The 23869-nt window shown below is 32.7% G+C and overlaps 1 protein-coding gene across 1 annotated transcript; it reads left to right on the top strand.

The window, feature by feature from the left end:
- The first annotated feature begins 10895 nt into the window (after positions 1–10895).
- LOC121801250 lies at positions 10896–13855 on the top strand. Its single transcript, XM_042200699.1, has 9 exons — positions 10896–11147; positions 11216–11382; positions 11860–12041; positions 12120–12404; positions 12502–12560; positions 12654–12690; positions 12780–12851; positions 12928–13255; positions 13323–13855. Exons 1-9 carry the CDS (start codon positions 11060–11062, stop codon positions 13701–13703), a joined length of 1599 nt encoding a protein of 532 aa, XP_042056633.1. The 5' UTR covers positions 10896–11059; the 3' UTR covers positions 13704–13855.
- The last annotated feature ends 10014 nt before the right edge of the window (positions 13856–23869 follow it).

Genomic DNA, 23869 nt, shown 5'->3' with positions numbered 1-23869 from the left:
TTGTTATAAATTTTAAAATTTTATAACATTACAGTTGAACCTTTATAAAATATAATCACATGTCCTTATCTTATCTATTTAATATTTTAAAACTATATATATAATATTTAATATTTAATATTTTTTGAATAAAATATTAGAGTTCTTAGATTAATAAATAAATTAAAATTTGATATATGAAATACTAATTAAATTTAAATCTTTTACGTTTAACAAATTCATAATTTTGATTTTTATTATTTACTTTCCAAAACATATTCTAAATTTCTAATATCTAATAAATAAAATACAAATGACAACTTGAATGTTCATAATATATATCATAACATTAAAAATATTACTAGAAATTAAGATAACAAAATAAAATGCAAACTATCTATTGGTATCTAAAAAATATAAAAATTAAAAAAAATCAAAATCATACAAAATCTATTAAGAATAGAATTAAACAGCTAGCTACCCAAAATGGAGTTGGGGTGTTGTCGGATTGGAGCTCAAATTGCGCAGTGCATAAATATATGGTAGAATTGAGTATATGATAGGATATGGTGGAATTGAGGACATAATAGGCAAAATATAAACTATAGTTAGGGCAAAAAAATACAAGGGAGACATTATATCTCTAAATCACTACCTTATAATTAATACTTTTCATTCCAAAATAATTAATGATAAAAAGAGTAACTTACGAAGTACTACAATTTAAGTTGATTTTTTTTACTTCATGTTTTTATCGTACTTATCTTTGGGAGCATGAAGTTGACTTTAATTAGAACTTTGTAAATATTTTGAAAAGTTCAACTATCCACGTTCTACAAACATTACTTAAAAGAGCTTAATATTGAAGAATACATATGAATGATGCTCATCAAATTCACAAATCATGTTTGTAATTTTTTTTAGTGTTTAGTTGCATTTCTAGCTGGATCTTGACTAGATTTGACCCATAAGAATCTCCTAATCAATGTGGATAATGTTTAAGTAGGCTTATGTATACAATTGGGCATTTAAGAGAAAATGCAACTTTTAGCTTAACTGCACTTTGGGCTTTGAAGTACATGAACTAAAATTCGATTTTATTTATATTTGAACAGAGTACAAAATAAGAGAACTATATTTATCTTTTTTCCATTACTTAAGTAATTGACTCATGTATTCACTACTGTAAGAATTATTTTTTGGACTTTAGAGGGTATAATTACGTTTAATAGGATATGGAGAGAATTTAAGTAACAAAAAACTTAAGAGTTCTTTAAAGAACAAACAACTTAAACTAGTATTCCCTCCGTCCCAAGTCCCAAGTCTCAAGTCTGAATTAAGTTGGGATAAAACTTTTGAACACGAAAATTAAGAAATTGTATTAAAAAGTAGGAGAGATAGAAAGTAGGAAAGATAAAAAAAATGAGTAAAGTAGGTGATTGGATAAAATAAGAGGGATTGAATGTTTAATTTTTTGTCAATAAAAAGGAAATGGCTCAATTTATATGGAGCATTCGAAAAGGAAATATGACTCAAATCTATCAATATCTAAAGTGAGAGTTTTTTGGATGCCAATGTGGCACATTTTTGAGCGGGAAAACAATTTATTGGGCAAACAAAAGACAGATATTATTGAGTAAAAATTGGTCCAATAAAAAAATGGCTTCACCAAGAAGTTTATACAATAGCTGCAGCTTTGCAGTCTAAGAGTATAGACATGGGGATGGAGTACATGACAATCTTGAAGCAAAATCTCTATATATACCAATACAAAACAAATCACAATACTTCAATTCAAATAAGCTCTATTTTGACAGATCTGTGCAAAAAAAAAGCACTAAGGCTCAATGTTTTCTGCCTTTTTACTTGCCCAAGATAAAATCGGTCGGAGCACACAAGACGGCAGGGAAGGTGAAGCAGGATGGAAAGAACCCGGCGAAGCAAGCGGTGGAGCGACGTGCAGGGCCGTAGGCGCGCGTGGCGGCGTGGTGGCGAGGCAAGGCGTGTTCAGCCGCTGGAGAGGGGACAGCGCCGACGGAGGCGGTTGCTGCCTCGACGCGACGCTGAGGCTACCGTAGGCGGCGAGGTCGCGACCACCGAGGCGACATCTCAGCCTCATCGGCGACTCAGCCGCGAAATGAAGAGGAACGCCGCTGCCTCAATAAGCCAGACCCTGGTTTTTCCGTTCTAGGACGGAGAAGGCGAGGGATCGACGGACGATTGGCGTTGATTCGCCGTAGACGACGGAGGCAAATGGCGGCGGAAAAACGAAAAAATCGGAGAGAGATTGAGAGAGGGAAACGTTGCCGGTGCATAACGACGGCGGCACCGGCCGAACGCGAGCAAGGATTCGCCGCGACGGGAGAGATGGCGAGACTAGGGTTGGGGATTTGGGGAAGAATGGAGAGAAGATATGAGGGAGAGAGAGGAAGCAGCAGCGACGGATGGGAGTTTGTTTTTGGCCACTGAATGTTAATTGATTTAGGCCATTAAAACTTTAATTTTGGACTATGAATTTTAATTAATTTGGGGCCATGAAATTTAATTCCTTGGACCATGAATTTTAATTGACTTGGGCCATTAAATAATTTCCTTTGGGCCTCTGATTTATGTTGGGCATTTTAATACTTGGACCAACAACTAATTAGTTTTGACCTTACTAATTAAATCTCATTTTATATTTAATCCAAGAGAATTAAATTGAGGATGATATCATTATATTTATGTTTTAAAAATTAGGTTTTAATTTTGAACTATTAATTTATTGGACTTTGTATAAATATTTTTTAATTTAAATTCATCTTTGTAATTAAGTTTATGTATTCTTATTTTGCCTTTTATTTGAGTTAAAATTGGAATGGTGCTAAAGAGTTTAAAATTGGAATGGTGCTAAAGAGTTTAATTTACCTTCTATTTGGGTTAAAATTAAAATTTTATTCATCATTGTAATAATTTCTTCTCTGAATTAATCTATAAACTAAATGGCAACACAAATATATAATTTAATTTTCATGCTATATTTATTTAATTAAAATATTTAATATTCCTCATAAAGAGTTTAATTTTCCTTCTATTTGGTTGTGTCGTATGCAATGACCATTAACAAGAATCAGGGTCAATCACTCTCTCATGTTGGATTATTTTTGAGAAAACCTGTTTTCAATCATGGACAGCTGTATGTTGCTATATCAAGAGTCACAAGTCGTGAAGGTTTGAAGATTTTGGTGTGTAAAGATGAAGGCAATGGTGATTCTACTGTTACCATTGTTTATAAAGAAGTTTTTCAAAACTTATGAACTATTGTATTGTTGATATTTGCGTAAATTCCTATTTGTGAATATTTGTGTTTTTTTACATATTTTTTCAAAACTTATGAACTATTGGATTGTTGATATTTGCGTAAGTTCCTATTTGTGAATATTTGTGAGGCGGTGACCGTGGCGGGAGAGGTGGCGGAACAGACGGACAACCGCCGAGGCTGTGTGGAAGGAGATCCTGCGAGGAAGAAGGAGCTGTGCTCTGGCCGAAAAGATTATTTCGCCGCCGATTAGAGAGGAGAAAGAGAGAGAGAGAGAGAGGAAGAAAGATGGAGGCGTTGGCTGCATTTAGGGTTTGAGGAATATTAACGTACATTGTTTGGACTTTAGTGTAATATTTAGTGGGCTTTTTGGAGTATAATTTTGATTTCATTGTATAAAATTATGCAATTTAGAGTAATCTTTCTTAATTGAATAGAGTTTTAATTTGAGTGTTGTACTCTATTATTATATTTATGCTAAGTTTTAATTTGAAATTTTAATTTATTGGACTTTATAAAATATGTATGTTTTTTGAATTAATTTTTTATTTACTCATAGTTCTATTCTTTTTACTTTTCAAATTTTTGAAATTCTCCTATATTTATATTGAATTTAAATGTAGCTAGACTAAATAGTAATTATGAAACACCAATAAATAATGATATAAAGTGAAACTAAATTAATGTCATTATAAAAAACAATATTGCATAACATTAATTGTTGCTGTGTATAATTGTATACAATTTTATATGTAAATATATTAGTTTAAGCAAATATGTTCAAATTACTTATAAATATATATTTATATTCAAGATATAAAATTTATAAATATATTTATATTTAAATTACTAAAAGTACACAATTATAATTGAGTTGATTTTAATTTATTCTACTACTAGATAAGATAATTTTGTTTATGACTTTGAGTTCTATTTCTTCTTTGCAATTTCAAGAGTGAGTCCATGAATGATTAAAGGTTTTAGTCTATACTGAGGGGTAATTACACCATACATACAAAATGTACTAATATTTTAAATTTGTAAAAAAGTTTTAAGTTAGCATATATCAGACAGAAAGAGTAAAATGAGATCATTATATATGGACGAAGCGAAAAGGAAATAAAATAATAATTCTTCGCTGACAAAGGAAGTATTGCGGACACCAAGACTAAAATTTGATAGTTTTTTATTTAATTTTTGTTTTTATTCATAGTTTCCACTCTATAAATATACCATATTTTATCTTCATTTTTCATGTCTTCCAATCTCTTTCCCCAACTCACTTTCCATCGGAGAAATCTGGTCATGTAATTGTTGAAATTGTATTTTTTAGTATTGCGCTTTATACTATTTCGAGTTAAAAAGAGGTGCTACAAAAATGGTGTCGAGCGTGAGAGAGGAGAAAGAGAGAAGGGACGCCACTACTTTTAGGATGAGGGTTTATTAATTTATGTATTCCATAATTTTTGGGCTTTATTATGGGTAATAATGTACTACTTGGGTATTATATTCAGATTTAAATATATATTTAATACTTAAAGGTTTCAATTTGGGTGTTTTGCTCGATTATGTCTTAAATTAGTAGGTTCTAATTTAGTATACATAATTCTAATTGAGTTTATTTTATTTTATATATTTAAGTAATTACTATGTATTTAGTCTTTGGCCATACATTATAAGTTATGCCAAGTCATTAAAACCTATAGTGTTAACGATCCATTTGATACTTACTATTATAATATTTGTTGCAATTTAATTATTTTTTTATTGAGACATTTAGTTTTTTTATAAGTTATTATTAAGATAGTATAACTACATAAAATTTCATTATAATTTTATTTTGGATGAAAGAAAAACAAATTCTCTAAACTTGCATTGTACATATATTCAAGAAATGTTAAAATTTTAATTAAGTAAAATGATAGTGTTTGGGTGATGATATTCATAGGATGAGATTGTGACAAAATAATTTGCGTAATGAGATCAGATTGTGGACACTAAAGGTAATATGAAAAGCTACAATTTATTTGATTTTGATTTCTTTTATGAGATAAGATTTTGTTCTTTATAACTTTGATTTCTATTTCTCTTTTATGATTCTTAAAATATTATATTTATGTACATTACTCTCTTCGTTCAATAAAAATATAGGCATATAATATGCTATGGAAATTAAGATAAAATTTGTAAAGTACGAGAGGAGGGGAAGAGTAGTTGAAGTAATGTTTTAATAGTGGTATAAGTTATAAATAACTTGGTGTATATGAGTAATAAATTGGGATAAGTTTCTATAAATGAAAATGACCATATTTTTATGCGACGAACGAAAATGGAAAGTAAATATATTTTTATGGGACGGATGGAGTATTAAAGTTTGATAAAAAAAATCTTAAACTTATCAATGTTGCTCACGATTCTCATCGTTGCAACATTGGAAACTTTTTTCAAAAAGTTTGAAAAAAACTACTACTATCTCATACTATCAACCAAGCCATTCAATATTTTCAGTTTAAATAATAAAAACTATTACTATGTGCATTTGGTCAATTTAGATACTTTATATTATGATTCTAAATTCTTTTAAAGATCAAACTCTACAACCATTCAATAAGAAGCACTACCTTCTCTAATTTGTTTTCATTTTTTTATTTCTAATTAGCTCTACAAGTTTATTGGTAGTAAGACTATTCCATTTAAAAAAGTTGCATTGGCCCACCGGATATTTAATTAAAGAAAGAAATAGGGAAAAAACAATGAGAGAAATGGAATTAGAGTACTACGTGTTTAAAATTCTACCATCCTATTGCTTTTCATATGATAGTGGTTACGTTTAACCATAGCAACCCCCGTTATGTTATAGTATAAAACAGCAGAGGATCCTCCCCATCTTACAAGTGTGTTTTTATTGAAGTGTCTTTGTTATCTATCTCTCATAAAACGTCTATTAAATTTAGATGTTTGTGTAGTGTTTTTTATCATTTGTCACTTTGTGTGTATTTGTGCATTTTGTATATGCACTTTATTTTCGTGCGTACTAATGTAATTGTTGGGTGTAAGATATAGTCATACATGGTTTATGGTTTTATATATTCACTTTTTCTCCCATCTTCATAATTTACCTACTTATTCTCCTCATCTCTCTTACCTTATCAATTTCTCATTAGAACTTGTGCCGTCCACAAAGCTAATATTACTATTTTCTGTGGACAAAGGGAGTATTAATTTATTTTTATTTTTATGTATAGTATTCTTTGAAATAGCAGTTTATGATTATATGTACATTGAGCAAATGTAAAACAGTCATAAGTATTGAGGGATGCTCATTATTAATACATTTTTCTGTTAGTTTACAACTTTAGTCTTTAGTTCTAGACATCATGTAAACCTTTTTTATAATGTTTTTTATTCGACATTTATTCTTTGTCAGCAAGCATAATTATATACCATTTTTATCATCTAATTTTTTTTTGTTCATTTATTTTAGAGTTCTCTGAAAGTTTTATGGCCTGTGCATAGCACGGGTGGTAAAACTAGTTAGTTAAAATTGGGGAGTATATGTTAATTTTAATGCAACTTGGGCTTCTGATTCAACAAATGGTGATAAGTTTTATCCAATTTTTTTTTTAAATTGTTAAATTCGCCATACGAACTTATACTTTTATGGACAAGCATACGTTTAACAGTGATGTTTCACTAACTTCGAGTGGTCTAATTGATTAAATTATACAACTTGCCACTTGGGCTATATATAAATAAGCATACTATTAAAGCCATTTTCCATTAGTAAATTGGTAACTGCAGCAGCCAGGAGTTGTTTCAACACGTAACAACTTCAAATATATTTATGTAATGAAATCACTCATTATAATGCAGATGGTTTTTCAATATTCTAATAAACATCTTGAAACTCTATATCCAAATACAAAATCTCTTTCCTTTTGAAGCCTGGCAAAATTCAATTTCTCAATTTCTACTAATGGAAGATTAATACTCCTGGTATGATGAATTGGGATAAATAATCATGCATGTACATATTTATTTATAGTTGTTCAAACTCTTTGTCAGGCTATATCTATTTCCCAATCATGAAAAATAATACTACTACTCCATTAAAATTGCATACGGAAATCAATCGTCTCCAATTGGTATAACCGGCCAATATCGCCTAAATAAATAATCTCATATACTCCTAAATTGAACGGTTGAGTTTTTCTTAAATACTAACTAATACTATATGCATTGGAAAATCCTTTTTATATAAATTAAGTCTAAATAACCATTACTCCCTCTGTCCCGCTTTACGAGTCCCGATTGGGGTAAACTAATAAAAAATGCTTACAATTCAATTTAAAATGGGTTAAAAGTGGGTCTCAATATCCACTGTAACATTTATTTATTAGAGTGAACTTCAAAAACAGTCCCTGGACTATGCGTTTATCTCGCCCTCAATCCCCGGACTTTCAGAATATCCCCAGACAGCCCTGAACTAAGTGTTTATCTCGAAAATGGTCTATTTTCACAGTTTTGGGTGGAAAATACCCTTTTAGGGGTTTGAGAAATTCCGTCATTTCCAAAATTTGACTTTTTCGGATTGTCAGCACATTTATTGATATGTGCAGGTTGTCTGATTTTTTATATTTCTCTCTCTCACACTTCTCTCCTCTATTAAATACACTCTCCTTCTCTCACACTTTCTCTCGTCCATCTCTCTTCCCTTCTTCATCCCCTTCCTTCTGCAAAAGTCGACGCAAAATAGGTATCAAATGGATTGCTGCGAGAAAAGGTTTATTTTTGGTGGTGTTATCCGAATTATGTGGATTTTGACTTGGTTGGGCAGATTCGGCGCGAAGGTGGGGTTGGAGTAGAGGACGAAGTTGAGAAGTTGATTTGTTTCATTTGGTGGGTTTCCGTTGTTTGTTTCATTTGTAGCCATTATCGTGGGTTTGAGCGAGTAGGTTTGATAGATACATTGCAGTTTGTGAGTTTTGGGGAAATTTGTGATTGGCGTGAATTTTACTTGATTATTCGTGGTAGCGGCGGCGGATGCGGATGCCAACGACGAGCCACAATGACGGATCTAGGTGGGGTCGGAGGGGGTCGGCCGACCCCACCGCCGGCCAACGCGGGCCAAGAAACTCCATTAGTTCCGATCTTTGAAATCGCCTTCGACCCCACGGTGTGTCGGGGCGGAGAAGATAGCAGATGCAGTGTTTGGTGTCTATATAAGTTTGACGAGAAACCGAGAGAGAGGAACACCTTGAACATTTCCGATAAGAAATTCGAAAAATGAGTTGCAGAAAGTGAAAAGATGAGTTGAGAAGAAGAAGAGAGGTTTAATGTGGGATCCACTTTTAGTTGGTGGGCTGAAAAAATAAGGCATTTAATATTAGTAGTATTAAATTAATCATTATAAATGTAATTCATATTTTTTTAAAAATACTAATGGATTCGTAGCTATGGATATATCTTATTTTGATGGAAAATAATAAAATAGATTATTGCAAAATATTAAAAAGTAAGTGTAAATTCATAAAACTTTAGTTAGTTATGTGAAGCGATTGGATAATTTGATTTTAGAATTAAATTAAATTTTCAGTGTTAATAAATTTATTTATTTTGTCATTTTTTTAATGGAAAAGACTTCTTATTTATATGATTTTACTTCATTGGAGTTTGGGTTCTTATTGGATAAGGGTAAGATGGGTATTTTTGCAGATGTGTTTAACAAAAACCTTATCCTAATAGTAGCAATTTGTAATTGGGTGAATTGTCGATAAACTCAACTTGGTTTTCCAATTTGTAATTTGCAATTATTCTATATATGATTCATTCGAAAGTCCAAAATCGAGAAAAAAACTGATGGTACCTAGTAAGGAGAAATATAGTGGTTGGGTACTTAAATGGATCTCGTTAGAAATGTTACTCAAATGAAAAAGATGTTGAAATAATATCAGATGTAGTATAAGGCTAAATCAACTACAAAAAATAATATCAAATTGGCTCCCTGATAGTAATATACGATGTAATACAAAAAATAATATCATATCGGGTATTTAAAGAAATATCAGATGTAGTACTTAGCAGAGTATTGGGCATTTTTTACTTATAAAGAGAAGAGAGAAAGTGTTTAAAAGAGAGGCAAGAGAGAGAATTATAAAGTGATAAATCTATGACACAACCTGTACAAAATAAAATAATGAGGTGACACACTGCCACACTCAAAAGTAAAAATATGGAAATGAAGGAATTGCCCAAACCCCTAAGAGGGTATTTTCGACCCAAAACAGTGAAAAATGATCATTTTCGAGATAAACGCTTAGTCCAGGGTTATCTGGGGATATTTTGAAAGTCCAGGGACTTAGGGCGAGATAAACGCATAGTCCATGGACTGTTTTTTAAGTTCACTCTATTTATTATATACTCAAACACTTTCTTAAAACATGTGCTAAAAGTGGGTCCTAATAATCACTACAACATTTATTTATTACACACTCAAACACTTTCTTAAAACATGTGTTCGACTCAATTGGGACTCATAAAGCGGGTCGGAAGGAGTATTAACGGAGCGGATCACCTCTCCCACATCCTAAACCATTTGCTACCCCACCAATAAAATAGTGAGATGTGTTTACTCTCTAAAATATTAAGACACAAGCAAAATCCTATGTGGCATCTTCTTCACAAAACAGTGTATACTATTTTTAGACATTTCATCTTCATTTTCATTGAATTATTATCTCCCCTTTGAACATCAAATTGACGCCCTAAAAAATACAAAGGACCAATCTAGCTGCCATCTTCCCCACAACTCTCTCTAAATCTCCAACCGACCCGGCGGTGCACCAGCGGCGGGGGGCATCAAGCTGCAGTCCGAGCGTCCAATTTCCCGAGAGCAGACCGAAACTTAGGGATTGCGAAGCCGATAGGTCGGGGAGGAAGTCGTAGTTGGTTGCGGCGAGGAGGGCGAGCTTCCTGATGTTGACGACGGACTGGATGGGGATATCTGTGAGATGAGGTGCCGAAAAAATTATCCGAGCAACCAGTCAGGCGGCAATGAGGAAAGTGACTGCTATTTGGTGGAGATCGAATCACCGGTGGCAATTTGCAGGGGATCCAAGAGGTGTTGGAGCTTATCGGCGGGGAGAAGTAAGGGCAACGAGACAGAGAGGCCGAGGTGGCCAGGTGATCGGGGATTCCGGTGGCTAGCAACTAAAAATTCAGTGAAAATTAAGATGAAATGTTCGAAAATAGTATACACTGTTTTGTGAAGAAGATGCCACATATGATTTTTCTTGTTTTTTAATATTTTAAAGAGTAAACATATGTCACTATTTTATTGGTGGGGTAGTAAATGGGGTATCACGTGGGAGGTGATCTCCCGGTATTAAATAGTACTCCTATGATCGCATGAGGCTTTGTTACATTAGAAAGAGAAATACTCCACATGGTGGACAGTTGGAGTAATTGATTTCAATGAGTTACTCCTATCGTTAGTAAATGAATTCGATTAGAATACTAAAACAGATGAGGTATTTTTACGACTAATTGAAATAATAATAAAATATTCATCTTTTATCCTAAGTTTTGGATAAAACGGAAGTTTCTCTCTCTAATCTGCACGTTTTTGCCACTCGTACACTACAGAGATTCTCTCTATAATCAATTCCAACCAGTCCAAAACCTCAATCCAATTCCACCAATTAGAACAGAGCTTCGAACACAGTTATCCATTTACGTTAGCCTCTCACTCACACTTTCAAACCCACATTCCTCCCCAACACCATGACGCCGAGCTTCAGCACCAAAACCACTTCTTTCCTCGCTCTAACAGCCTTAACTCTCCTCCTCTTCACATCCCTCTCTTCACCTGGTATGTTTTATCAACTGGGATATGTCCAAAATCACATCTTTTGCTAACCCTTTTCATATGCCTTGCAGGAGCGGCGGCGGATTCGGCTGTCGGCGGCGTAGTTCCACGCCGCTCTGTTTTGGGAAACGAAACAGTTTTAGTGCTTGCTGAGGAGAGAACGCGTAGGAAGGATCCGCTTGATGACCTCAACTACTACACTGGAGGCTGGAATATCAGCAATGAACATTACTTTGGTGTAAGAGCTTCTTTGTTTTTGTTTTGAAACCTAGATTTAAGAAACCCCTTTTGTTTTTGTCTCCTTTTGCTTACTGTCTTTGTAACAGAGCCTTAGGTTTTGTTGTTGATCAATTTAGTGTTATTTAGTATGATTCATAGTCATGCATATTATTACTAGGGTTGACTAGCTAAAATTGGGGCTCAGTTGTTTGAGAAAATTAATTTTTAGTGCTGCTTCATGGGAGATTACATCAAGTTGAAATTGTTCAAAGAGATTCTTTCTCAGTCTTAGATATGTTGTCTAGAAAATGCTGAGATAGATAAAAATTGGTTCAATTGTCTGTTTTTGTGATGCCTTATACTTGAACTTGGTGAAAAATGATGTTTACTTGTTCGAGTATCTAACTAGCTTCTTAAAGGTTTGAACTTTGTAGCTATTAAATTGAATAAGTTGTATGGCTTGAAATAATTGTTTTTTTTTTGTATTTTGATGCAGTCTGTGCTTTACACTGGCTATACCCTTTTCGTTATTGCTTCAGCCTGGTTTGTGCTATTTGGGATCTTCTTGCTGCTGTCGTGTATGTACTTCTGCTGCTGCAGACGCCGCAGATATGGCTATTCGCGTGTTGCCTATGCTCTCTCACTCATTCTCTTGACATTGTTCACAATTGCGGCTGTGTAAGCCTGCTCCCCATTGAACTTTATGCCATTTCTGCTCGGACTTGATCTAATTCGTATTGCCTTCTCGTGCATCAGAGTTGGTTCTATTGTTCTGTACACCGGCCAAGGGAAGTTCCACGACAGTACAAAAGATACGTTAGTGTTTGTGCTTGGACAAGCAGATTCCACTGTTGACAACCTGAAAAGCTTTTCAAGTTCTCTCACTTCTGCCAAGACGATTGGAGTAGATCAAGTTTTTCTTCCTAAAGACGTGCAGAACAACATTGACAAGGTCAACACGTTGGTCACCTCTGCTGCCGACACTCTTGAGAGTGCAACAAAGAATAATAAGGATGACATATTTAACTATTTGGATGCTGTGTGAGTATATTTTGAGCTAACTGCTTTCTCGTTCGTATTTTCCTCAATATTGAACACTTGTCTTACTCTTATCTTGGTTCCGTTTTACGACTTACAGAGGGTGGATTCTCATTATAGTAGCTGCTGTAATGCTTATCCTTGCATTTCTTGGTTTTGGTACGTTCTGATTCCTTCAATTTGTAGTTTTTGGAATGGTGATTTTCCAAATAAATGAAGTTTGATGATTAGTTGATTTGTGATCTGGTGCAGTGTTATCCGTTTTCGGCCTACAGTTTCTCGTCTACATGTGAGTGAAACTCAAGGATATGTTCCATACATTAACCTTCTGTTAACTTCAGTTTCAAAATTTTCAAAATCCTATTCTATTCTTCGTAGATTGGTCATCGTTGGTTGGATCCTCGTTGCACTCGCTTTCATCTTCTGTGGCGTATTCCTTGTCCTTCACAAGTAAGTGTCGTCTACACGAAGAATCTTTCCTTCTTTCCTGTTGAAATGCTAACTAGCCACATTTGTTATCTGTTAGTGTGATGGGAGATACCTGTGTGGCCATGAGTGATTGGGTTGGTAACCCAACGGCTCACACCGCGTTAGACAAAGTCATCCCCTGTGTGGACACAGCTACCGCTGAAGAAGCACGCTCCCAAAGCAAAGAAGTGACCTTTCAAATGGTTCAGCTCGTGAATGGGGTCATCGCTAATGTATCCAACCGCAATCTACCTCCTATCTTTGGACCTTTGTCGTACAATCAATCCGGCCCTTTGGTGCCTCTTCTCTGCAATCCGTATAATCCCGACAAGACAGACCATAAAACATGCATTCCTGGTGAAGTTGGCTTCACAAATGCAACACAGGTAAGATCAACAAGGTTGAGCCAACTTTACTCAGCTGAGGCTCGTCTAATGTCGAATATGGATGCAGGTTTGGAAGAATTACGAATGCCAAGTTGCGAACAACAAATGCACAACAGTAGGGCGCCTAACGCCTAGTATGTATGATCAAATGAGTGGAGCTGTGAATGTGAGCTACGGGCTGTACCACTACGGGCCGTTCCTGACCAACCTAGTGGACTGCACGTTCGTACGAGACACTTTCGAGGCAATACACAAGGATCACTGCCCGGACTTGAGGCTCTACAGCAGGTGGGTGTACATTGGTTTGTTGATGGTCTCTGTAGCAGTGATGCTCTCTCTCATATTTTGGGTGGTCTATGCACGAGAGAGGCGACACCGCAAGTATACGAAGCAAGCTGATGCTGCGGCTTCAGCGGCTCAGGCCTCTTATGAATCCAAAGAGCCCTGAGATGGTGAGGATTTGCATCACCAACTTCACTTGTTTAGATAGCAGATCTCAATGTACATTGTTTTGGGGGCATTTTTTTTAAGATTTGAGTATCTTAGCACTATTTCACCAGATTAACTGATTAAGTAAGAATTCTTACTGAAATTTTCTTACTGATGGTTTGTAATTATTTCTTGTATTCATCAGCTTGTGTTTTAGAAATCACAAATTTGACAAATTAATAATCTCAATCAAATGAAATGTGATGCAATGATCTAAAATGATCAAGATTTGTGGGCCCTCTACTAACAAATTAGTAGTATGGTTTTATTTTTACCAACTTTATTATTAGAAAAGCTTTGCTTAAGCATCAAGAACCACTTAATTATTTTCATAATTATTAGACCTGACCATGAGAGATGCTGGTGAAAAAGGGACAGCAAGAAGCAAATTTATTTCAAAATTCAATTTTAATAATTCAATCCATCCGGTTATAAAGCCCAGCTGGCAATTATGTGTTTTTTCAGTTGTTTTTGTAATGAGCCCACCTAGTTCACCAGCTGAATTATAGTATTGAATTATATAGATAAATTATTAAATCTCCTCTAATTTCCAGCCTGTCTCAAAGTGCTATATATAGAGATTTTTTCACAATTTTTTTCAACTTATATAAAAATCGTCATGGTACGTAGGAGACTAGCCCTATTCTTTCTATGCAAGTTCAGTTTCAAGCTCAAGAGAAATACATACACTTTCCAGAAGCAAGGAATTTTAATACTAGTCTAAATGTCAAACACGTCAATATTGACCTATTTAATTTGTTGTTCACGTTTTAAAATCATTGGTTGGTTATGTATCAGAATCTGGAAACGAAACTTGTGAGATCGAACATAGTGAAGAAGGTAGTCGTTGGTGTCAGAAAACCAATGTAGCAAACGCTACCCCGCCATAAATGGAGAATGAAGAATTAAATTGAATTTTAACCCCAAAGAGATGGACCACTGCTATACGTCATGGGGTCGGCAGTAGCTACAAAGGAAAGGCTAAATTTAATGGCAGAGTCACAAAATATTTAGAGTCTTAAAGTTTTTAAACAATTTAACTTTATAGTGGGTAAAAATTAGATGGTAATATTATAAACTATCGATAAAAATAGCAGCAAATTTTCGTAACAATTGATGGTGATTAGTGACCAATATTTCCAGTTCCTACTCCAATAATGTGGGAGTTGTAGCATAATTAATTGCATTCAGTTTTGAGCCATTCACAACTCAATCACGAAATAAAGATAATATAAACGCGGGTTTGACCCATTTAATGACTCTCTATATTTATTTATTTATTTATTTGTGAGGGAAGACTTTATACATAATTTTCAAAGTAGACACTAAGACCACTTTGATTGGAAATTTTGTAATCTAGAAATGTCTTAATTCTTAAGAAATATTCAATCATCTCTCCCTAACCAGTGCTGACACGTTACAAATATATCATCAAATAAATTTTATTTGAAGCCACGAGATTCGTTGCGAACTTTAATTTTCCATTCTAATAAAGGCCAGCTCATGTCCTTTTTTCGTGATCAGTTAAAATCAGTTAGTCTTGATCTAATCACTAATCAGGATGTAAAAAATTTATCTATCATAAAATAATTTCATATATTCATAACAAAAAATTGGTCTCATTTGTTATCCATATACTAATATTAATCTCAAATTTATTTACGAAAAGTTTCTTACCACTCCTATTTTTTTTTCTCTTTCTTCTACTTACCTACTTTTTTCTTTCACTAATAATTCATTAATTACACATTAAAATAATTATCATCATCTGTAAATGTTTTTTGTAGTATTCATAAAAATGCAAAGATCGATTTCAACATTTTTCCACATTAATACCATTAACAATTTGACATGTTATCATCCAAAAAACAAACTAACATGTTAGCATATCAAAAGAAGAGGTGGGAGATTGGTGTTGGACAGTTATCAACGAATAAACATGTGTCGGCCACGTGGCAGCACCACATTCGAAAGAAACACATTTAAGTGTGTGAGGATGCTATAGTGCGCCATGTGCCGCTCATCAACACCACATATACATACTGTTTCTGATTTATAGTAATATATTAAAAATATTATAATGCTAAATATGTGTTGATTAATGGTAGAATCATTAATTGAGTGTAAATGTTTTGAAATTTTAACATGGATTGATCATTGATGATAATTATTTTTAATATATATCGCATTTTTTTTTACGAAAAAGGCTGGTTTATTACAATTAAACAGCAACTTTCAACAAAATCATTAATTTAGTTTAAAAATCTTAAATCACTTACCGATTTTAAATTAAACATACACCATAATTTAGCCCTATATAGATTAGTTCAATGAAGAAATTAGGATTTAATCTATTAAATTTAATGGAAAGTGATACGATTTGGGATATCCTAAAATTTCAATTTGTTTAGCAAATAATGAATTAATCTAAACTATTTTTTTGGGTAAATTAGCAACGAGTTTCTAGAAACTTATAAAGTGTATTAGATACAATAATACATTAGAATGGAGTTAGAGTGAAGACACCGAAGATAAGGTGTTGAAAGGAACAAAAGTAATGTATATGTCATAAAGCAATTAAGATATTCCTTCACCTTTTCCCTTTCTTTGATTCTTTGACGACTTCTTAATTTTTTCATTTAATTAATATATTTCGTTAGGGGTCCTTTCTAACAAGTTTCTCGTACTAAAAATATGATAATATTAAAAGGGTACCATGAAGCTTAAAATAATACGAATCCTGCTTATTTAATTAAGAACAAATTCAGTGGAAAAAAGATTGCATTATGATAGCTTTTATAGTTGTTAATGTTATTTCATGTCAATTTATTGGGTTCAATAATTAGATTCAAGTAATCTTCCCTTTTATTGTTATGGGCATTATATATGGCATGCATGTTTTTTCTGTTAATTCTTACTATTAATTGCCTATCAACGGTTTATTAATATATAATTAAGACTTATTTGAAATTAGAATTTAATGCTCCAGCTTCAATAACATAACCAATTAAGACCATCGATCATAAATGTGGAAACAAATACTACAACAATTAATGTACGCAAGTTTACTTCAAAGCTACTCCTACTAATTTAATCGCATTAATTTCATTATTATAAAACTAAAACTAAATAAATGGAGTAATACTTTCTGGTTTGCAAATAGTAATAATTTGGTAATGGTCTAATGGACGTTATAAGTTTTTAACTCAAAATTAGTAAAGTGAGATACAGATAAACAGAAAAAATTTTAAAATATTATTACTAAAAAATGATAGATATCGTTAGAAGCAAATGTTATAATATAAAGCAGGGGCTGATCCCGGATTTCAATTCAACGTAAGCAAAACTATATAAAAGAAGAAATTTTAAAAATAAGGTGGGACATTTATAAAAGAAATATTTTTTTTAATTATATAATAATTTAGTACTACATGAAATATATTGAGTAGGGGCAAATGCCCTTTGTGAGACACTATTAGTAGGGGTGGGAAAAAATACCGGCCTACCGAAATACTGGACTTACCGTACCAAAAAAATACCAAAAATACCAGTTTTTCGGTATACCGTAGTTTTCGGTACGGTATGATACCGTACCGAAAATTTTCGGTACGGCAACGGTATCAAATATCCTATACCGCGGTATACCATGGTATACCGAATCTTCAGTATAATATATATAAAATTGAAAATATTTAATATATTTATGTGTTGCCATTATTTTACTTTACTTTCATTTGGCACGTAATATTAGTAGGTAGCTTATGATGGTTTCATCAAGTTTAAGTTTAATTATTTCATCGTCATAGTTAATTAGGTGTTGTCGATATATGAATTTTACACTTCATATATTTATTTTGGTTTGGTTGTTTTATTTTAATGCATTATTGGTAAAGTAAGAGAGATAGATAGATAGATAGATATAAAAAGTTTTTTAAGTATTGTTAGAGGATAATGGATCCCACCTCATTAGAGAGAAGAGAGTTTCCAAAATTGAAAGTCCATACTCTTTGGGGACGGACGAAAAAGGAAATAGTGCATACTCTTTAGGGACGGAGGGAGTAGTATTTGCCATTGTGATTATGCTTGACCATTAATAAAGATTGTCAAATGCAGGATGACATCTTCAAAGATTTCTTGTGGGATTGTGAGTATGAAGACAATAAGGTTGCGATAAATGAAGATAGTGCTGATCACTTAAAATGTTATTTTAAATATTTTGGTTATAGGTTTGGTTGTTTTGGATTATTGAAGCTTTTTTTTTACTTTTTTCAAATAGTTAAACACTTGGAAATGTTATTTTTTTATATTTGGATATAAAATTATAATAGATTTTTTTATAACAGGTAGTACAATGGTATTACGATATGTCGTACTGTATTTTGGTATACCGTAATACGGTACGGTATACCGCAATAATGGTATGATAATTGTATTGAAAATTATCATACCGAATTTTCGGTATACCGGACTTCGGTATACCAAAAATTCGGTAAGGTATCATTATGGAATTTTATCATACCACTACTTTCGGTGCGGTATGCGGTATGACACTCTCGGTACGGTATATCGTACCGTACCGATCCACCCCTAACTACTAGATTAGCCCCTAATAAAAAGTACTCCCTCTGTTTCTTCATATTTTAGGCAAAACTTTTCGGCACGGAGTTGAAGAAATGGATGTTGAATGTGTTAAATAAATAGATAAAAAGTAAGAGGGAAAAAAGTAGAGAGAATAAAGTAGAAAGTGAATAAAGTAGAGAGAATAAAGTAAGAGAGAGTAACGTAAGAATGAGAAAAAAGTTACTATACAGGGAAATGACTCAATTATGAGGGAACTTCCCAAAATAGAAAAATGACTCAGCTATGGAGAAACGAAGGAAGTACATGCTAATTTACGTAGATAAACTAAAATAGAAAAATATACCAATAACTATTTTTCATGGACTGTGGGATTTGATGTTCTACCAAAATATCCCCCGCTTTTGTATTTGGATGTATAACATTGATATATGCCGCATACTGATTTTGCTTTGATAGAATATAATAATTTATTCCTTAAAACATTGCCATTTCTTTCTTATGCATATTTTAATTAATGCTAAGTAATTATATACATATTGCTTTTAATTGTAATTGTAATTGTAATTGTAATTGTGATTGTTACTTTGTGTAGGAGTCATATTTAATTTTATGCCTACTATATAAAAGTCAATGTTAGAGCCACACGAGCTCCATTAATGTCCTTCCTCAAATTTCAACATATATATGTGATTTTGTTTTTCAATCTCTAAATTTATCCCCTCTAAAATTATTATAATTCCTCTCTCTATATGTTTGCTTCCCACTCAAAATTGTATTATTGGCTCCACCCTTGAAATAAGTTGATAAAGTGAAGAGAGAATATAAGCAACAGTATAATATTTATAAAAAAAATGGGATGAATAATATTTCGAGAGACATAGTAAAATAATGGTAGTATGAACCATATTTACTGAGTTATGCCATCATTTATTAAGGTCAATAAAATTGATTTTGATGAGCTGGTTTCTATACATATAGGATCTCCATAATGTGGGATACAGTTGAGTTTAGTCATATATTGATTGTGACTTCAATTTACATTAATCTTTATTTACAAATTTCAAATAAAATTGAAGTTGAAATTCCACTTTCTCCCACCTTATGAGGATAGGAAATTTTGTAGTTTCGACTTGATCAATTCGAATTTAAGATTCATTAAAAGACCTATTTAAGTCCCTAATATGAGTAGGGGCCAAGGACTTCATTCTAAGCGTTGTCACTTATTTCATGATTTATATAATCCATAAATACAATCATACACGCGTACACTGAATTCATAATACATAATAGTCCAAAACAAAATTAAAAAATAAGTACTCCTACATTGTTCTTATTAGATTTTCCGAAACAAAAAAATTAGAACAGTTTCCATATTTTCATTTTGGGACATCTCCTACTAAATGTCTTATTTACTCTTAATACTAGTATATTTTATGAAATGAAAATTATACTTCACTAACTCATGTAGTCATGTTTTATTGAAAAATTAATAAATGTAATATATTTTTAAAAAATATAATTAAGTTAAAAAGGGATTTAATGAAGGATGAAAGGAGCATTTCCAAAAATAAATTATGATTAAATTGTACTCCATAAACTATAAACATTATTATTTTAATTAAAGTATTGAAATAAAATAATACTCTACTAGTTGGTCACTTATTTGTTTTTCTGTATTCAAAGTGTGCTACACTTCACTTTTACTATCATTCTTTATCTACTAATTTATATTTATTTTTATTTTATTAAAAAAATTAATGTATAAAAATATGATTAATATTTTATTAACTTTTACAATCTACTTTTTAATAATATACTCCCTCCGTCCGTGAATAGAAGTACCGTTTATTCATTTTAGTCTGTCTGTGAATAAGAGTCTCGATTCATCTTCTCTATAAATGACAATATGGTCTCACGTTGCACTAACTCACTATACTAACAGTTCATTTGAAACTAACATACACAAGTAATACTTAAATACCACTAAGGCACTAACTTTTTCCACTCACTTTTTATTCACTTTTTTAAAATTCGTGCCATTAAGAAATGAGACTCCTAATGTCGAACGGAGAGCGTAGTTTTTAAAATTCATGTAAAATGAAAGATGACAAATTATAAAAAAAGGAGAGTAGATAAGTTAAAATTGGAGTTATAGGAAATAAACATAATTGTTGAGGTTAAAAAAAGAGGAGGGGGAGTTTGGTTTGTGTGGGGCTAGAATAGGGCAACCGTAAAAACAAACATCAAGGGACGTGTCAGATTATGAAGATAGGAGTCCACAATTCTTGTGACATTTCGGCGCCTCAGGAATTTCACCCCGCCTTCATTACTTCTCCGTGATCCTCACGCTTATTCTCTTTCTTTTTTAATCACTATTAATTTCATTTTAGTGTTGTGGGACCAATTTCATAATTTCAACATTGTTTCATCACTTCTTTTGCCAAAATTCAACATTTCATTGATATGTAAAATATTGTGGATGAGTTCTAGTTAAAGCATCAAACTTTAGCAGGACTATAACGCATTCTTCAAATAATTAAATAAATAAATGGTTATTTCTTAGTATAATATATGGAGATTTTCAACGGAGAACATCAATTACAATATAGACGAAACATATTTCATCCATATTTGAAATATTAAATATGACAATAAATAGTAGTGTTGAGATTTTTTAGCTAGAAGAAGATTTTTTTATGGGATGCTCAAAAGTCAAATCCACAATAATTCAACTATCAAATTATGTATTCTATTGATTAAGTCTTTTTAATACTAGGATGAACTTGAGAATCACTAGACATGATATCACCTTATCTCCAATTTTTCCTTGGACGAAATCATAGTAATTAAAGGATTGTGCATTATTGTTAAACTTCCAACCTAATATTCAGTATTACTCCATCCGTCTCAAGTTACTTGAGTCGTATTCCTTTTTGGATTGTACCAAGTTACTTGAGTCATTTCTCTTTTCAACTAAAAATAAAACATCTAATCACACCTACTTTTAGGGGCGTGCATTCGGGTTTCGGTTCGGGTTTTCGCCCTAACCAAACCGAACCCGAAAAACCAAATTTTGCCTAAAACTAAAACTGAACCGAAACCGAAAACCGGAAAACCGAAAAACTGAAAACTGAAAAATCGAAAACCTAACTTAAACCGAACTAAACCGAAAAATCGAAATTATATAAAAAACTGAAAAATCGAAAAACCTTAAACCGAAAACCGAAATTATATAAAAAACCGAAAAATCGAAAAACCTTAAACCGAAAACCGAATTAAAAAATCAAAAATCTGGAGAGAAAGAAAACGGTACAGAAACTTAGAAATTTTCAACCTACAAAACATAACATGATAAAAATGATAATATCCCTAATCCATCAAAGGCATCAACCAACAAATACAAATATGCAATCAACATTCCACATTCAATAGTTTCAATTAAATAATAGTAACATATATATATATATATATATATATATATATATATATATATATATATATATATATATATATATATATATATATATATATATATATATATATATAATAAAATAAATAATTAAATAAATTCGGTTATTCGATTATTCAGTTTTTTTCAGAAACGTGAGTTTCCTATTAGGGCTTTTACTTTTAGTTATAATTAAATAATAGTAACATATATATAATAAAATAAATAATTAAATAAATTCGGTTATTCGGTTTTTTCTTCGCCCGAACCGAACCGAACCGAAATTTTTGTATTTTCAAAACCGAACCGAACCGAAAAACCAAAATAACCGAACCGAATTTCAAAATTTCGGTTCGGATATTCAGTTTCCGGTTTTTTTTGCTCACCTCTACCTACTTTATTCTTTCTTTTACTTTACTTTCTCCCATCTCTTTTATTTTATTATCTCTTCTACTTTATTTTACTTTATTTAACTCATTAAACGCCTAAAGTAATATGGGACAGAGGGAGTATATCTTTCAAGCAATTCTATTATTGATCATTTAAGCCTTTTCAAGTTTTACTTTTAAGCAATAAAGGAATTGTTAGATAACTTATAATTGTAATACCATTGTCAGACTCTCACCCAATGAATTCATATTATTATTATTATTATTATTATTATTATTATTATTATTATTATTATTATCTAGAGAATTAACCCTCGTTATATTAATAGAGAAAATTAAGGATCAACGTCTAAATGAAAGCCAGATATATATAACCAAATATTACTGGACACACCAAATTTTAGCGATTAAAACACAATTCATTGTATCCGAGAAAAACATTCAAATTCCACAGTGTCCTACCAAGTCAATAATAAGTACTAACATGCATAGAAAGTTCATAAACAAAAGAATATTATAAATAATCACTCACCAGTCACCACTATAAAAGTATCCAAGAAATTTACACAAATACGAAAAAGTATTCCTAATTCCAAACGTATATTCTGAAGCGCTTAACCATCACGGCCATCGGAGCGCGTGGCGCGTTCAGTTGCTGACAGCCCATTGCTTCGTGTGTGGCCCCCACAGGAAAATCTTGTTCCACCTCCATATCGTAAGGCCATCCACAACGCTGTCTCTATACCGTCTCTTAAACCGTCTCTTAACTACTATTTGAGCACTATTTGAGGGCCCCACTGTCCTTTTTTCCTCCATCTCTTAACTAAGAGACGGAGGCTGCAACGCTCCGTCTCTTAACCGTCTCTATACCGTCTCTTAATTACTATTCATTCAATTTAATTTATAATTTTTTTTAAAACCCAATTCAATTTAAACAAACACACTTTATTAAAATTAAAACAATATTACAACTTAACATTAAAAAAGCGAAGACATAATTAAAATTCTAAAAAAATAAAAATGACATAATTTAATATTCTCCGCCAAAGTTTTCCCAAATGTGCTCAATTAGATCCTCTTGGAGTTGGGTGTGGGCGCTAGAGTCGCGTGTCCTTGCCCGAATAGCCAACCGTTCTTGTATAGATGGATGCGCTCCACTTCGCGGCGGACTACTTGCAGTTGAGCTTCCGGGGGATTCGGGGTCGAACCAATTTTTTGAGAGGAATAGATGTGTGTTTGTGTTTGAAATGAGTATGGAATAGAATTATTTATAGAGTAAAAAAATTAAAAATTTAAAAAATGAAAATAAATATTTAACGGTAATATTACCGTTTGAAAAAAAAAAAAAATTTTTTAATTAAAAATCGATTTTTTTTTAAAAAAAAATGAATTATTGCGTCATCAGTGACGACGTCCACTCGCGGGCCAGCGAGTGGGCGTCACGCACGCATGGGGACGTGCCACGTGTCTCGGGCGCGTGGCGAGACAGCTCGTCTCGTGTCTCTCCGAGACGAGCTACGACGAGCCGGTCGCGAGCTGGAGACGAGACGGCCGCTGCAATGCGTCTCGCGGGGGTCTCGTCTCTCCGAGACGAGACGCGAGCCCGGCGCGAGACGCGTTGTGGATGGTCTAACCAACGGCCGGTTCACAACGAATTCACCAAAACACCCCTACACTTGACCTTTATTACTCGACTGCCACCGCCCA

Source organism: Salvia splendens, chromosome 4 (assembly GCF_004379255.2).
Source record: "Salvia splendens isolate huo1 chromosome 4, SspV2, whole genome shotgun sequence".
Lineage (NCBI taxonomy): Eukaryota > Viridiplantae > Streptophyta > Magnoliopsida > Lamiales > Lamiaceae > Salvia > Salvia splendens.
The sequence above is the reverse complement of the archived record's forward strand: the minus strand, read 5'-3'. Positions and strand labels throughout refer to the sequence as shown.

Bases quoted from the DNA above. Each gene is read 5' to 3' on its own strand.
- LOC121801250 (XM_042200699.1), top strand. From the start codon at position 11,060: ATGACGCCGAGCTTCAGCACCAAAACCACTTCTTTCCTCGCTCTAACA. The intron at 12,405-12,501 runs GTGAGTATATTT...TACGACTTACAG, and splicing joins TTTAACTATTTGGATGCTGT to AGGGTGGATTCTCATTATAG. The intron at 12,852-12,927 runs GTAAGTGTCGTC...GTTATCTGTTAG, and splicing joins GTATTCCTTGTCCTTCACAA to TGTGATGGGAGATACCTGTG.